At 41.3% G+C, this 15,455-nt stretch overlaps 1 protein-coding gene across 1 annotated transcript; it reads left to right on the top strand.

The window, feature by feature from the left end:
• Positions 1 to 709: 709 nt before the first annotated feature.
• ido1 (indoleamine 2,3-dioxygenase 1) lies at positions 710 to 12,275 on the top strand (the record flags this gene model as incomplete). The annotated part of the gene is made up of 10 exons (XM_079516583.1): positions 710 to 806; positions 1,531 to 1,622; positions 2,565 to 2,684; positions 4,323 to 4,441; positions 5,341 to 5,355; positions 5,447 to 5,546; positions 10,651 to 10,768; positions 10,868 to 10,919; positions 11,226 to 11,374; positions 11,798 to 12,275. 10 exons carry the CDS (start codon positions 710 to 712, stop codon positions 12,208 to 12,210), a joined length of 1,275 nt encoding a protein of 424 aa, XP_079372709.1. The 3' UTR covers positions 12,211 to 12,275.
• Between the last annotated feature and the right edge of the window lie 3,180 nt (positions 12,276 to 15,455).

Genomic DNA, 15,455 nt, shown 5'->3' with positions numbered 1-15,455 from the left:
GGTCATTGTCACTGTCAAAGGCATGAGGCACATGGGTAGATCAAAATGTGTTTCTTTATCAAAATAATAGATGATTTGGAAGTGATACATCTATTAGATTACAGGCTTTCTGACTATTGAGAGAGTGAATGTTCATAAACAAAATATTTGCGACTCACTTAGAAAAAATAAATCAAATATAATATAGACCAATATCTTGCACAAATATTTATACACAAATTATGTATAACATAGGTTGTGATAGCATTCTTCCAGAGCTTGCATCAAGGCAATAGCTACAGGGAAAGGCGTGATATTGACGAAAGAATAGATAACCTTTGAACACACAGCCCCCTGTGTCATCTGCCCTTTGACTTGCAATGGTTCATAATCAATCCTGGGCTATACTTGACTTCTTCTAGTTGTTGAATTTTAATCCTCATGTTTGGGAAATGTTTAACATGCTCAAAATAGTAAAACGGTATAGTCTCCAAAACACGTCACAAAGCAAAGCACAGATTCTGAATCTGCACACAATCTATAGAGTTACACAATTGCAGGAGCTGAATGGCAAAAGTATTGTGCAAGCAGTAAACATTGTTGACAACGGTTTAAACTGAACTCTGTTCTGGGGTCCAGACAGACTGGATTGGGGTCTGGACTCTAGTTTGCAGGGTGATTCAATCGATCTGAGAATCATTACTGTCTGCAGGGTCTAAAGACTGGCTCCATGGCCACGGTGGTCACAGACTCCAAGGCTCCTTTCTCCCTGGACCCATACCATGTCTCTGAAGAGCTGGGCTTTATCCTTTCTGCACCCCTGGTAGGTAAAAATAAATAAATGCTTCATGGAGTAGGATGAATTATAGTTTTCAATCAGGTCATCTCCCGCATTATCTGATCATGTACAGCAGATATGAACCATAACAAACTGGATTATATTCCAAGGTTTTTAAGGTAAGCAGGAATCCCGGAATTAGATAGAAAGTAAAAGAAAATAAATTAATGCAAATTTAGTTATACTTGCTGATGTTGTACTTCAAATGCCTGTTTTGTTAGTTTAAATAATTCGGTGTCTTGTCCTGGCAGTTACGCCAATGTATTTTGAATAAATGGTATTCTTGAAAATTGCTAAACCGCCTTTATGGTTTAGACTAGAGCTACTGAAATTAATTTGAGTGTGGTCTTGATTTAAATTTACATTTGCAATGTGGAGCAGACTTATACAATCATGAATTTTAAACAAAGTTAGATGTTTGTTCCAACACTTATCTATGTTCACCAACAACTTTCCTCCCTAATTATCACATCATGATCTATCAGGTATAACTTCATTAGCATACTGTATGTATGTTGTTACTCTCATATACAGTAATATTTAACAGGAAACTTTTTAACTTAGGTTAACTAGAACATTTAAGGATTCTTTCTCCATCATGCTATATCAAATGGATATTTTATTTTATGCCTTTCAAGATCCCATCCCTGCAGTATATGCAGTACTCACAAAGTGTTTCACTTTCTTCTTGACTTTCAACTTCTAAAAGGCAGAGCTGCCATCCTACTACCGGCCATGGATGGATATTTCCCTGCATGTGACAGAACTAATAAACTCTCATGAGCTGCGTTCACTTATTCACAAGGTACAGTAATTGAATACATGAACCACTAGAAAAAGTGCCCTTCTGGGCACAGGTCTCCACCAGGAGGATAGGACTGTGTGAGATGTTTGGCAAAATGTTTAGGAGTAATATAAACATGTTTTTTTGTTTTCTTTGTTTTTTGCAACAATTTTCTTCATTTTGTTGAGGAAATGCAGAGCCAGATCACTCATAGCATCGTTCCAAAAATGTGTTTTGTAAAAATCAACCTGTTGGTGGCGCTATAACAGGCCAATGTGAAAAGGGTGGGATATATTCCTCAGCCTAGTAAGAAAATGTGTGAAAGATTTCACGTAAATTGCATGCTGCGTTCATGATTTGAGGCTTTTGTTCAAAACGGGGCAATCTTGCAAACTGTGAAAGCCAATTATAGACAATTAGGATGGAATATGAAATATCGGACAGATCCGACTTGAGCACATGACCATAGAGATACTGTGTAACGATTTGTGAGATTTTTGGACAGAATCTGGAGGAGTAATATCAAAAAAAATGTTTTACAAAAGTCGGCCTCCTGGTGTCGCTATAAAAGGCAGATGCGGAAAATGCAGGTCAAAGGTTTGTCCTTGGCCTCTAGGGAGTGTGCATGCAACGTTTCACGCAAATCGGTGCAGTTTTAGGTAAAAAATGTGAAAAGCTGCCTCATGGTGGCGCTATAACAGGCTGCTCTGGAAAATGTGGGGCAGAGGTTCATCGTTGGCATCCAGGGAGTGTGTGTGCAAAGTTTGGTATCGACCGGGTTAACGGTGCCGGAGATTAGCTGGTAACGGACGGACGGAAGGACGGACGGACACACGGACGGAGTGCAAAACATACTCTCTCCCCATGCCTTCGGCCTGGTGGAGACAATTACAGTAAACATGATGAACTGGGAAGGAATGAAGTGTCTCATGTTAAATTCCCTCTCTCATCCCTTCTTCCCAGATGCCACTGTTGAGCATCCAGTTTTTGAAGAGCCATCGGGAGCTACGATTGGCACACCTAGTGCTGAGTGTTATGACCATGGGCTATGTCTGGCAGGAGGGAGAGAATGACACCATTCAGGTATGTGTCACTGGGTCTCTATTACCCTTTCTCTGTTCAGCTTGAAAACCTATTATTTTGGTAAGCAACGCTCACATGTAGGGATGGGCAATATAGTGTTTATTTGTTATTTATTTACCAAACCTCAATATCAATATCATTGTAATAATATAGTAATTTACATTTTATTTCCAAAAGAGCAGATGTACAAACTCATAATCGGCTATTTTAGCTATTTTTGAAAAACTTTGACAAATTCTGGAAGATATATATTCCCGAAGGCGAGCCTAAATGAATGAAAACCAGGAAAAGACCACAATATCCAAAATTCCAGGCAATATCCAATCTCATATCACAATATTGATATAATAGAGGGTATGCACGTGACATCATCATCATACTCAGAAGTTACACGGGAACTACTTTCTGGCCTTGACAGCCCATACATCCAAACAGAAAAGTCCTATCTGATTGCATTAAACAATGTTAAAGGGACACTTCACCATTTTTGCAAAGAAATATATGTTTAGCAGTGAGCCCAGTGTCTCTGATGTCATGGACACTGGCTCACCAACTTCCTGGACTACAATTCCCATAATGCTTTGGTGCACTGCTCCTCCTTGGGGGGAGGGCTGTCTTACTGAGACAACATAGTAGTCCAGGAACTAAAATCTAAAATATCTAAAACCACATATTACACACATGAAGTCCCCCAGGAAATCTTCTGAATGTCATTAACATATTTATTTTTTGCAAAAAGGGTGAAGTGTCCCTTTAAACGATGTTAAACTTACTTTGTCACTCACTTTGCCACTTTACCAAGCCCTGCATGTGACAAAACATAAATTAAGCTTATCACTCTATCTCACCTTCACTCACATATCTGTAGCCTACATGACTGCATACTGTATATTCATGGATATGTATGTAATTTAGTTAAAAGTTTTGAGTTATACTGTAACTTGGAAACAGCTGAATTTGGGGAAAGGTTGAATTGCGCCATGTAGACAAATAGATTAGAACCTTTGGCTGTCAAGTAAGTGTTTGAGTTGTGTGGCTGGCTCAATTAATTGATTTAGTCACACAGATCAGGATTGGCCTTGTACTGCTGTTACATCTATTGGAAATATGGATTTACATTTTATATTTTGTATCATCTATAAAAATCTACAAGATGCTAATGGCTGCTTTCTTTTAGACCGTTAACTATGGTACAATTATTTTTCTTGTAATTACAGGGATACTTATAAGATCATTATGGGCTACAAAACAAGATGTCTAAGAATAATGTAATAATGTTGTATTTATGAGGAACGTAAACATCAATTAAAGGGGACAAAATACTACTTGGGAAATTGGGAATATACAGTAGTGAATACTCCTGATCCTATAGGCAATTGTATAGATTTAGTAGCCTACCAGTGCATGTGCTACAGTATTGTTACAGAAACCTACACCTCTTATTCTTTGTAGTTACTGTACTTGTTATGTAGCATGTACGTGTCAAACTAGGGGGTTTTCATGATTCTGAATCCATTCCAAGCATTAATTTTGCACAAAAAACACTCCTTGGCCTAAATTCGGCCAAGGATATATTCCAATACACGTTTTATAAACGTTTGGTCAATGATCATCAACGCTACATAATTTTCCTTTAAGATTTTACCTCGCAACCTGGCCGTTCCGTACTGGAAGATATCACAGCGTTTAGGACTTCCCCCAATCCTCACCCATGCAGATGCTGTGCTCGCTAATTGGAGGAAGAGGGATCCTGAAGGGTAAGATTGAACTACATTTATATCACAAAAACAATCCAATTATGCCAGCATATTATAGTATACATAGATCATGTATAAAAATGAAACAAAAACAAGATAGTTGAAACATAACACGCATGCATGCGCGTGCGCGGGCACACACACACACACACACACACACACACACACACACACACACACACACACACACACACACACACACACACACACACACACACACACACACACGGCACGCGGCACGCACACACATGAATGCATAAAACTGAACAAAAGACTAAGGAATACAATAATAAGTAAACACCCTTCCCAGGAACAACAATGAAAAATCAGGATCAAACTAAATGCATACCTGTTCATCCTACATTGTAAGGACAGCCTAAATCATGTCCAAAAGCTTATCTGCAATGCAAGACCATAGGGCTGCAACTAACGATTATTATAATCATAATTGATTCATCGGCCAATTATTTAAACAATTAATCGTTGCAGCCTTGGCTTAGACCATACATTGACACTTTTATCACTATCTCTGTGTAATTTTGCCGTTTATCAATCTAAATACTATATCTAAAAATGTTAAAGCCCATTGATTGAAATTCTAAGGTATGTGGAAGTTTCCATCTCATAGCCACCATCTTCTTTGCTGCTGTTAAGCCAGCAAAGACAATGTGCTTGTGTGTACATCTACAGATGGAGAAGGTGTAATATCAACCTCCAAAAGTAATGAAAGTTTACTTTAGAAGCAACCATATTCCAAAATGAGGAAACATTCAGACACTCCCAAACCATATGAAAGTAGGTAGATTCAACATGGTATAGTGAAGATCAATATTGTATAACTAACTGCACCTTTTCTTTCTCCTGTTTCTTTTTCTGTTCACCTTCATCTCCTGTGCCAGACCTATTGACATTGAGTAAGTACTTTGCGATTTCATTTTGGATTGAACATCCTGAGACCTGACAAAAGGACAAAGATTATTGTGTTATTATACCTGCAACATCCAGGAACCTGGAGTTGCTGGTCACCCTCCCAGGAGGGGAGAGCGTCCGGGGCTTCTTCATGGTTACTCTCTTGGTGGAATTGGCTGCTGTTCCAGCACTGAGGGTGAATATCTGGATTATACAACAACACTGACAGACAAACATGACCTTGTACTGTTCCCCAGAGGGAAATTCAGGTTGCATAGTGGCAACAACAACAACACAGTTGAAATACAGGAGAGGTAGTAGATTAATAAACTACAATAGAAAGGTGTCCTCAGTAGCATTATCTCTAGTAGGCATGCCTTAATCATAACAGCGATGTACGTATGCAATTACATTTCTACCTACAGCCATGACATATGCGCCATGTTATACTTCTTATGTTATCCTGGGATATCCGATCATATCACCCAAAACATATATTTTACAAACCAGCATGCTTGTTTGGCAAGTCTATAGTATGTCTGTGATTTCAACACGTCACTGTATTAGGCTATATTCATTTACTGAGCACTGTAAACTCTCACGGCGAGGTAGGCAACCACGCATCAAGCTGTCTACAGGTGGTTTGTTTCTTCCACATTTTATACACAATTATTAGGCCTTCATGCTTATACCCTTAACGACATGGTTTCAACCACAAGCATCCTTGTTGTGGCAGGCTCTGGAAGAGAGACTAGTGCATCCATACTCCCTCAAAGACCTTCTGTATTATAATATGCCCATTGCAATATGCCAGACTGTTTATTAGTACAATTTGGTGGTGATCCTATTCAGTTCCCTCATAGGAGAGAGAAAGATGTTCATACACTGGAGGATATTTATGTATACAGAATTGTATTTGATCGTCTCTAAAGGCTAGTGGAGTTCTAAAACACCCATTTCATAAAATGTTGGTTTATCTCATAGCAGCACCCGTACGTACTGTAGACTCCAGACAATAGATGCTTTATGGAGGGCTGATATTCTGGACCTGGACCCAGTATGGTCCAGTATATTTCTGGCCTCCAGAAGTCCTGATCACCAGCAAATTATACACTAACTTTATACATATAAAGTATATTTGATGCCCAGGAAGCGCCACAAGGTTGTTGGCAATGTTATGGGAATGCTCTCCAGTGGCAAGAGTCTTGGTAGATGGTAGCCTGAGCTAACACACTAGACATTTCTGGCCTAGATGGGAGTGCCGCGGCTCAGATTTACGCACACCCTGATTGGTTCACCGATCTGTCCGTCAGCCCCGGTCTCTCCCCCCCCCCAGTGCAGCACTGTTATTGTGTCATCCAGAAGCAGAAACCACTGGTTGCTGGAGTATACCATTCTAACGGACTGTCAAAGTTATTTCCACAGAGTCGGCACACGTTGGTTTTTTTCTTAGACGGTGTGGTGGGTTCTTCAGCCATTCTCCTCATTTTCCTTGCATAGCCTCGTTTGAAGTTCCACTGGTAATGATTTCCTCACGGTGTTATTTTGAGGGGTGCACACCGCTCAGTGGTCTTGTGGTTAGAGTGTCCGCCCTGTGACTGGGAGGTCGGGGTTCAATCCCCGGCCGGGTCATACCAAAGACTCTAAAAAATGGGACCCAGTGCCTCCCTGCTTGACACTCAGCATCAAGGGTTGAATTGGGGGTAAGTCCCTGCGACATACTAGCGTCATGTCCAGGGGGTGTACTTGTACATCAAGCTGCCTCACGCTACAGAAACAGGAGATAGGCTCCTGCCCTATGGGCCTCATGGCTCGGCAAGGCTACTTACTTACTTACACCGCTCAGAGCCCTGACGTCACATCATTTGAAGCGACGCCTACGCGGAAGGGTTGACTCCCACGTTTAGGCCAGTGCAGCCCATGCGTAAATCCAGGCTTTCATTTTTCGCGCAGACGAAATGAAAGCCTGGGTATCGAGGCTAGGGAGATGGTAGCCTCGGTAGTCGGTACCCAGGCTTTCATTTTCGTCGGTGCAAAAAATGAAAGCCTGGGGGAATGCATTGGCCGCTATGGTCTAGAAGTGGGAGTCAACCCTTCCGGGTGGGCGTCGCTCCAAATTATGTGACGTAGTGCTGCACTAAGGGGCCGGGGCTGACGGACAGATTGGTGAGATCCAATCAGGGTGTGCGCAAATCTCAGTCGCGACCCGCCCTCTAACACGTTAGCTCAGGCTAGGGAGATGGTTTCTTCTAACTTCTTTGACATTACACTCACTCTAAAAAAAGCGAGCCTTACAGCAGAGAAAACATTTATTGCTAGTTGCTAACTTGCTACACAAAGCGTCCCTTTCCATTCAAGTGTGGGATGCAAACGTACTTTAGATTATAGTGTACTTGGAGCTATCGACAGACTACTATACTGTGAATGGATAAAATGTGATAAAAAAAGAAATGCAAGTAAGTAGCTGAATTGATAAATAAACTAGATAAAGTGCCCCTCGGGGCACAGGTCTCCACCACAGGTTGTGGCCACCTGGTGGCGCTATAATAGGCCAATGTGAAGAAAACATAATAATTCGGCCATAGCCACTTGCCCAAATGTGCCCAAATGTGCTGACGTCATCACATAAATGTTGTGATGACGGCTATGGGCATTTTTAGGCAAAGGCTTGCAATGGATTCAGAATCATGAACACCCCCTAGTTTGACATGTCACATGCTACTTAAAGTATAATGAATTTTGGATTTTTTTTGCCTTATATTGGTTGATAATGGTACCCCAACTTTCAGCAGCTGTCACAAAGTTTCCCAAGGGAGTTGGGTTGGAACAAATTTATATGTGATTGTAGACACCTTTATGAACACATCTGTGAAGAAAGCTAGTGGTAAGATTCTTTTTTTGCAGATTTGCCACACATTTCGCAAATTTTCCCTTATTGATTGAAACCTTTATTTATTCTCGAAAAGAGCATTGAGGTTCTCCCTCATTTGCAATGCTGACGAGATCACATATATAAAACAATTTAAGACAGATATAAAACACAAATCTTCACATAAGGCATAGAGACATAATATACAGACAGTGGAACAAAACATAAGTTAAAAACAGTTACATATTGAGGTAGGGAGGTTCAGAAGCAGGTTATTAAATTGACCATATGATATTGGGGTACCAATTTTCAGTGTTTGCTGTAAAGTGTTCCATGTAGTAGGGGCATCGAAGCAAAAAGCAGATTTTCCCAGTTCAGACTGCACAGATGGGACCTCTAGTGTAAGCCATTCACTTGAACGGGTCTGACGATTATTTATTTTCCATTTTAACAGCAACGTGATGTAGGGTGGTAGCTCAATGGCTTTAAAAATAAACTGGTGCCAGTGCATGGTTCTCCTCTCAGAGAGGGAAGACCAACCTACTTTATCATAGAGGGTGCAATGGTGAGTGAGTGCTGTAGCTTTCGCCTGTGATAAACCTTAGTGCTGAGTGATAAACTGTATCTAGGGGTAGAAGAGTGGTAAGGGCAGCATTTCTATAAATTACATCACCGTAGTCCAGAACTGACATAAAAACAGCATCAACAACCCTTTTCCTACAGATCATTGGGAAGTTAGCTTTATTTCTGTAAAGAAAACCAATTTTCTGCCTTAACTTGGTGGTATTAAAGGTCAGTGATATGATGTTTAAACTAAAGGTTAATTTTTCATCAAGCCAGATACCCAGATATTTAGATTCAGTGACTCTGTCGATAGAGGATCCATTGATAGTGTGAATGTGCAGGGAGTTGAAGTCTATGTTTTTGGCTTTTGAGAATAGCATAAATTTGGTTTTACTGGCGTTCAGGATGAGTTTGAGTGAGATGAGTGCATCTTGCATGGTGTTAAAGGTGTAGTGAATACTGAATTTTTCACACTTTTAGACCATATCCGTGGTCATCATATGGGCATACCTAACAATGGATGCCAAAAAAATGGGAAAATTCTCATTTTTGTGTGTTTTTATATCAAAAGAATATTTTTTATTACTTCCTGAAAACGAAAACGTGCTGCGTGATGACGTGTCGAGGCCCACATCGATAAAAGCCAATAAAAATGAAGCTCACCAGTTTAATTCCCCATATCTCCGCATCCATCCAGCACAGGCTGCACAGCTGCTACTGATTACAGAAATCTTCCGTTTTTATTCCCATTCAAGGTAACATCCAGAGAGTGTATTACTCGGTTTCAACTTTCAACTGTCCTGCGTAGCATAGCTACCCGTCCCTAGCTACCGTCCCATCCCCTGAAGGGATGCGACGCTCTGATTGGTTCAGAAACTTCATAGCGGTGTTTCAACTTGAGACCGTCTGAAACTTCAAAATAAAATGTCCACCATTTCCGTTTCACTACGCCGTTAAAGGCTTGTTGGAGTTTTTCCATTGCTAATTGGGTAGAGTCAGCTGTACAATAGATAATGGTGTCATCAGCATATAAGTGGAATTGGCAATCTTTTAGTGTGGATACTATGTCATTTATGTATATGGTAAAAAGAACTGGACCTAGTACAGAACCTTGAGGCACACCATTGGTAACCTGCAGGAATTCCGATTGAGTATCCCTTCCCCTAACACACTGGCGCCTCTCGTTTAGGTAGTCATGGAACCAACGATGGGCCCTATCGTCCAGACCGATATTAAGTAGTTTCTCCAGCAGTAGGCCTTGATTTACAGTGTCGAAGGCTTTTGAGAGGTCTATAAATAAGGCAGTACAGTGTTGTCGATTATCTATTGCAGATACTATATCATTTTTGACTAAGGTGACTGCAGAAATAGTGCTGTGATTTGGTCTAAAACCGGATTGCTGTGGGCTTAAAACTGAAGATTTAGAGAGAAATGGCTTGAGTTTGTTATTAACTAGTGTTTCCATTATTTTAGCTAGACAGGGCAGTTTTGAGATTGGTCTATAATTGTTTAGGTCCTCTCTGTCCCTCTCACCCGTTTTGCGGCGAGATCAAAGCGTGTCGCCACTCTTTACTATTCCACTCGGGGTTAGACAAACCTCTCCACCAATAGTTTTCCTATATGATACAACATTGTTTTAAAAAAGAAATGTCACGCACATATTTTTCCAGTGCATATAGCAGGCCTTGTTGACGGATTTGGAAGAGATTTTGAAGGTCTGGTTCCAAAAATGAACCAGTATTGTGTAAAATCCATGATATTTACATTGGAATGAATGAGCCCGGCTGGAAAGTGTCTAAGTGGGAGAGGGCAGGGCTTAGCTAAAGGTGCATTCTTTCATGGATAATGGGTACTGTATGTGTTGCAGAGTATTCCCCTTGTGATCAATGGTGTCAGGTGTGAAGATGTTGAGACTGTGGCCAAAGCCCTGGAGGACATGAGCCAGTCAATTGAAGGCATGACACATGCACTCAAACTGATGCACGGTAATGATTTAACATATTGCACATACTGTAATGTATTCATAGTCTGGTTTACAATGTGCATTATTATGCAGTAGATATGCCTTTTCTTCCCCTCCTAAGCTCATGTGGAGCCACCAGTCTTCTATGGAATTATGAGGATCTATCTATCTGGGTAGATATTGATATTTTCTTTACTCTCATAAAACGTGTAAAACGTGTGTGTGTGTGTGTGTGTGTGTGTGTGTGTGTGTGTGTGTGTGTGTGTGTGTGTGTGTGTGTGTGTGTGTGTGTGTGTGTGTGTGTGTGTGTGTGTGTGTGTGTGTGTGTGTGTGTGTGTGTGTGTGTGTGTGTGTGTGTGTGTGTGTGTGTGTGTGTGCATGTGTGTGGCTGTACAAAATCCATGCACACAAATAAATGCACAAATTGACCCTTATGGGTTCTTTGCGGATCCACTTCTGAGGATTTGGTTGTGCATTAGGTGGAGAGATAACCCCTCCATGCCAGAGGGTCTGGTGTATGAGGGTGTCCAGACAGCTCCTATGGAGTACTCAGGTGGAAGTGCTGCACAGAGCAGCCTACTACACTGCTTTGATGAGCTGTTGGGAGTCAAACATGAAGCAAAAAGTGGTGAGATCCTTCCTTGAGTGTTCACAAGTACCAGAGATAAATTACATCAATTTAACAATCTAAAAGTAATGTTTTGATTGAAATATCTGTAAGTGTGTACTGTACTGTATACTGTAGTAATACATGATTATGCCGTTGCACTTAATCAGTTACATGAGTTGCAGGAGAGAAAAGGAGAAATTTACAAATAGCGAAATAGAGTCTGGCCTATGTTATTTATTCAAGTTGCATTGCCCATGCTTTCTTGAGAATAAAGAAGGCCCCTTGTTATGCTGAAGTAAGAGTGACCCCAGGAAGCTAATGGGGATCTTATTAAAAAAACAAAACAATAAGCATTTGTTTCAGACAGTGCCAAACGGCAATGAAACATTTCAAACAAATGAAACATGTATTTATTTTTAATCAAACTGCTCTATTGTGAAGGTGCCTTTTTAACCCGCATGAGGAACTACATGCCACCTGCCCATAAACAGCTGATCGAGGCCATCTCCCAGCAGACCTCTTTGGGGGGTTTTGTCCAGGAGTGTTCCAACGCGCGGCTGAGCCAGGCCTTCCAATGCTGCGTCAACAAATTGTCAGCTTTGCGGAGCTACCACATCAACGTGGTCAGCCGCTTCATCACGGTGCCTGCTGCCCGCGCACGCCAGCTCCGCAGCCAGGGCCAGTCCTCAGGGGAAGAGACAGTGAGTAAGGCCCCTACAGCACTGGAGGAGAGAGGAACTGGGGGCTCTGGCATTATGAACTTCCTAAAGACTGTGAGGGACCGGACACTAGACGCCGCCCTGCCACAAACCAGCAAAGCTGCCGAGAAAGCTACAATTGAGCATCATAGATGACATGGATCTTTTGCTAAAATGAACACTGCACATAAAAGACTGATCGTATAATGCACCCCAGAGAATAATATACAGCATTAATAAACTGGAATTGTGAAAGGTTTAGAATGTTTGTATTATGTCTGGCTTTGTTGTGTCCCTGAGCAAACCTCAGTTATAGAGTGATAGCCGTCATTCAGTCCAAACCATAATTCAAGCCATCACTGTTGAGTCCCATTAAATTCAACCACTAATTTCATCAATCTGAAGAAGAATGCAAAAACTCCATCATGTCCTTTCCAGACCAAGATTACTAAATACAATCACCCGCGTTTTGTGATGGACACATTATAAAACACTCGTGCAAGATGTCCCACATTTCTTTTGAAAAGTGACCAAGAATAGTCTCCTCGGATTTAAATACAGCACAAATCTGTCAACATTAATTTACCATCATGCTTGCGTGTTTTGTAAATGACACCACTTGTTTTTGACAACACGAAAACACTGTCAATGAACATACTGTAGGATCACACACACAAATACATCACACAAATACTGCAACACCCTGTGAAGCCATGGGAGGGCACTGAATGGCAGTGTCATTCAAAAGAAGGTAAGACAGTCTTTTACACCTCATTACCTGAGCAAATCAATGATACGTGATCCACAGATTGTTCCCCTTTTTATTTATTATTATTACTATTATTATTAGCAAATGTAAGACATTGTATATTGACTAGAGGTTCGGTCTGCATATCGGCTCTCACATCCAGAATTTGGGCCGCAAAGCATAGTGTCGGGACTTTGTCAGAGTACCCATTGTACCCATCTGTCTGCGTCCCTTTTGTGACCACTATATCATCATCTCTGCATCTGCCTGTGCAGCCTGTCTACCTGTGTCCCTTTGATGCCCACATATGGAGATCCCTGATGACTTAGTATATGCCCATACCAGTATGTCTACCTATAATGTAAACCAGTGGTTTTCAACCAGTGGTCCTTGTGGGGGGGGGGGGTACGGTGGCACAGTTTTGCTACGGCACCACATCAAGACAGCATGGAATTGTGGACAAAATCTTATCCGGTGACAAGATGTTCTTTAGTTTTGGGTCTAAGAGGCTAAAATCTCATCAAATGCTGGTCCGTAGGTCAAATGGTGGTCCGTAGGTCAAATGCTGGTCCGTAGGTCAAATGGTGGTCCGTAGGTCAAATGCTGGTCCGTAGGTCAAATGCTGAATAGATAGGCCTTTATATGAAAAAGGTTGAAAACCACTGATGTAAACGATGGCACCATAACATTGTTAAAATACAAACCAGTTAAAATACATTTAGTTCGGAAGCAAATTCCTGTAATTAGGCAAATATATCAAAACACTGCAGACTCAAGTTCTTTCTTGGTGACCACAATGACCTATTGTTATGTCTGTATGTTAGGCAATCGTGTAGTTGTAACACAATGCACAATACCATAGAAAGACATCACTTACAGGTTACCTCAGCCCCCCTGCTATGCATGTGCCTGCCCACATCCAGCCCTCACATGCCCTACAACTACTTCCTGGAGTGATAGAGCATGGAAAACCCAGAGAAATAAAGACCTGGATTGTGCCATGAACGGCTTTTGCCATATCACCTTCTCCTTTCCTGGCTTGTCTCCATTGGTGTTTCATTACAATAACAGCCTTACAAGATCAGATAAAACTGATGAAGGGGAAACCTACCATGACAATCCAATTCCACAAACCTGTGCAATCTACTGTACCTGGCCCAGTCTTCATACACTCTGGTGGTTATCAGGAGGGATGGAAGGAACAGAGCTCTATCGTGTGTCCCATTGACCCGCTCCATATACAATTGTTCATAATTTAATCTAACAAGTGCACATGGAGCACATAAATGGAATACATGTTTGAATGACAAATTTGATTTGTTCAAATGCTCCACTATCAAGACAGATATAAAACAATCTAAACAGCCCCGGCCAAGCTATCATTCCCGTAGTGCAAATATGAATGAATAAATTTTATTTGTGTAGTGCTTTTCCAAATGAGTTAGCCATACTCATACTGTTATACTTTGGTCATTCATGCCATGTACTGTACTGTACTGTATATACAGGTCTGTTTTACAATTTGAGGAAAACATGACAGGAAGAAACAGGGGAAGAGAGGAAGAGGTGAGTAGAGAATGCACAGGGAAGGAGGGCGGGGGGAGGCCGGCGAGGCAGGGCGCAGGGTGGCGAAGAGGACAAACACAGTGCTCACATGTCACAATGATCTGATTAGAGCCCTTTTCTACAGCCAAAGCAAATAATCCCCTTCCTTATTGCCTGACTGCGGAGGACTCCCTGACAACCTGGGCAGTAAACACAAGCCATCTCCAAGGATGTGTTCATTGTGTAGCCGTGCTGGGACAGCGCTGCGTTAGTCCGTCTGTGAGAAGTTTCGTTACATCTCGGAACATCTTGGTTGGTTTCAGCGGGACACACACCCTTCCCAACCCCAGAGATTAGACATGTCAAATGCTTCAAAGGGAAGAACCCATCGTATCGACAGTGATGTCACACATATTAAAAGATTCCTACGTGCGAAATTGTCATTTTATTATTGAATTTAGGTTGTTATTGTACAATATTTGAGCTCAGACGTTCTAGCATGACTTAGACAAAAACAGATCAACACAGTTTCCTAGATAGATATACTTCAGAACTGTGGTTGAAGTATTAAACATTTTGGCCCCAAATCCGTGTCATACAGTTTCTCTTCTTTCACATTCCATCACTCAGCGCCTTCAGGAGCAACAGTGTGGGTGCTACTTTTGGTCAGACAATCAGATTGCTATGCCTTGGTGGTTAACCACAGGATATCCTGGATTCCCTTATTTTTGAATTAGCTTTTATGATGCTGTTTATCTTAAATCACACCTAAATACTTTTTGTCACTTGAGATAGTAGTTATCGTTACCCACATCATTTAACTGAGTGTCCGTGACACGCTTGCACGCATGCACGAACGCACGCACACACTGTATTACAAACTGTGTAACTGAGTAAAAAGTTGAAACAAAGGGACTCGTAATCCCCTATTATCCCATCATTACAATGACAGTTATTCTGGCGTTTTGGTCATAATTCTTTAGTTTATTTTGGAGCTACAGTACAGTAGCAAAGATGACCGTAGGCCTACTTAACCCAGAGATTTGTTTTTTTCCCTGTTTTTGACTCAAGCTTGTTACTTTTAGTATCGCTGGGAGATGCAACCATG

Source organism: Electrona antarctica (assembly GCF_951216825.1).
Source record: "Electrona antarctica genome assembly, chromosome: 12".
Taxonomy (NCBI): Eukaryota; Metazoa; Chordata; class Actinopteri; order Myctophiformes; family Myctophidae; genus Electrona; species Electrona antarctica.
The sequence above is the reverse complement of the archived record's forward strand: the minus strand, read 5'-3'. Positions and strand labels throughout refer to the sequence as shown.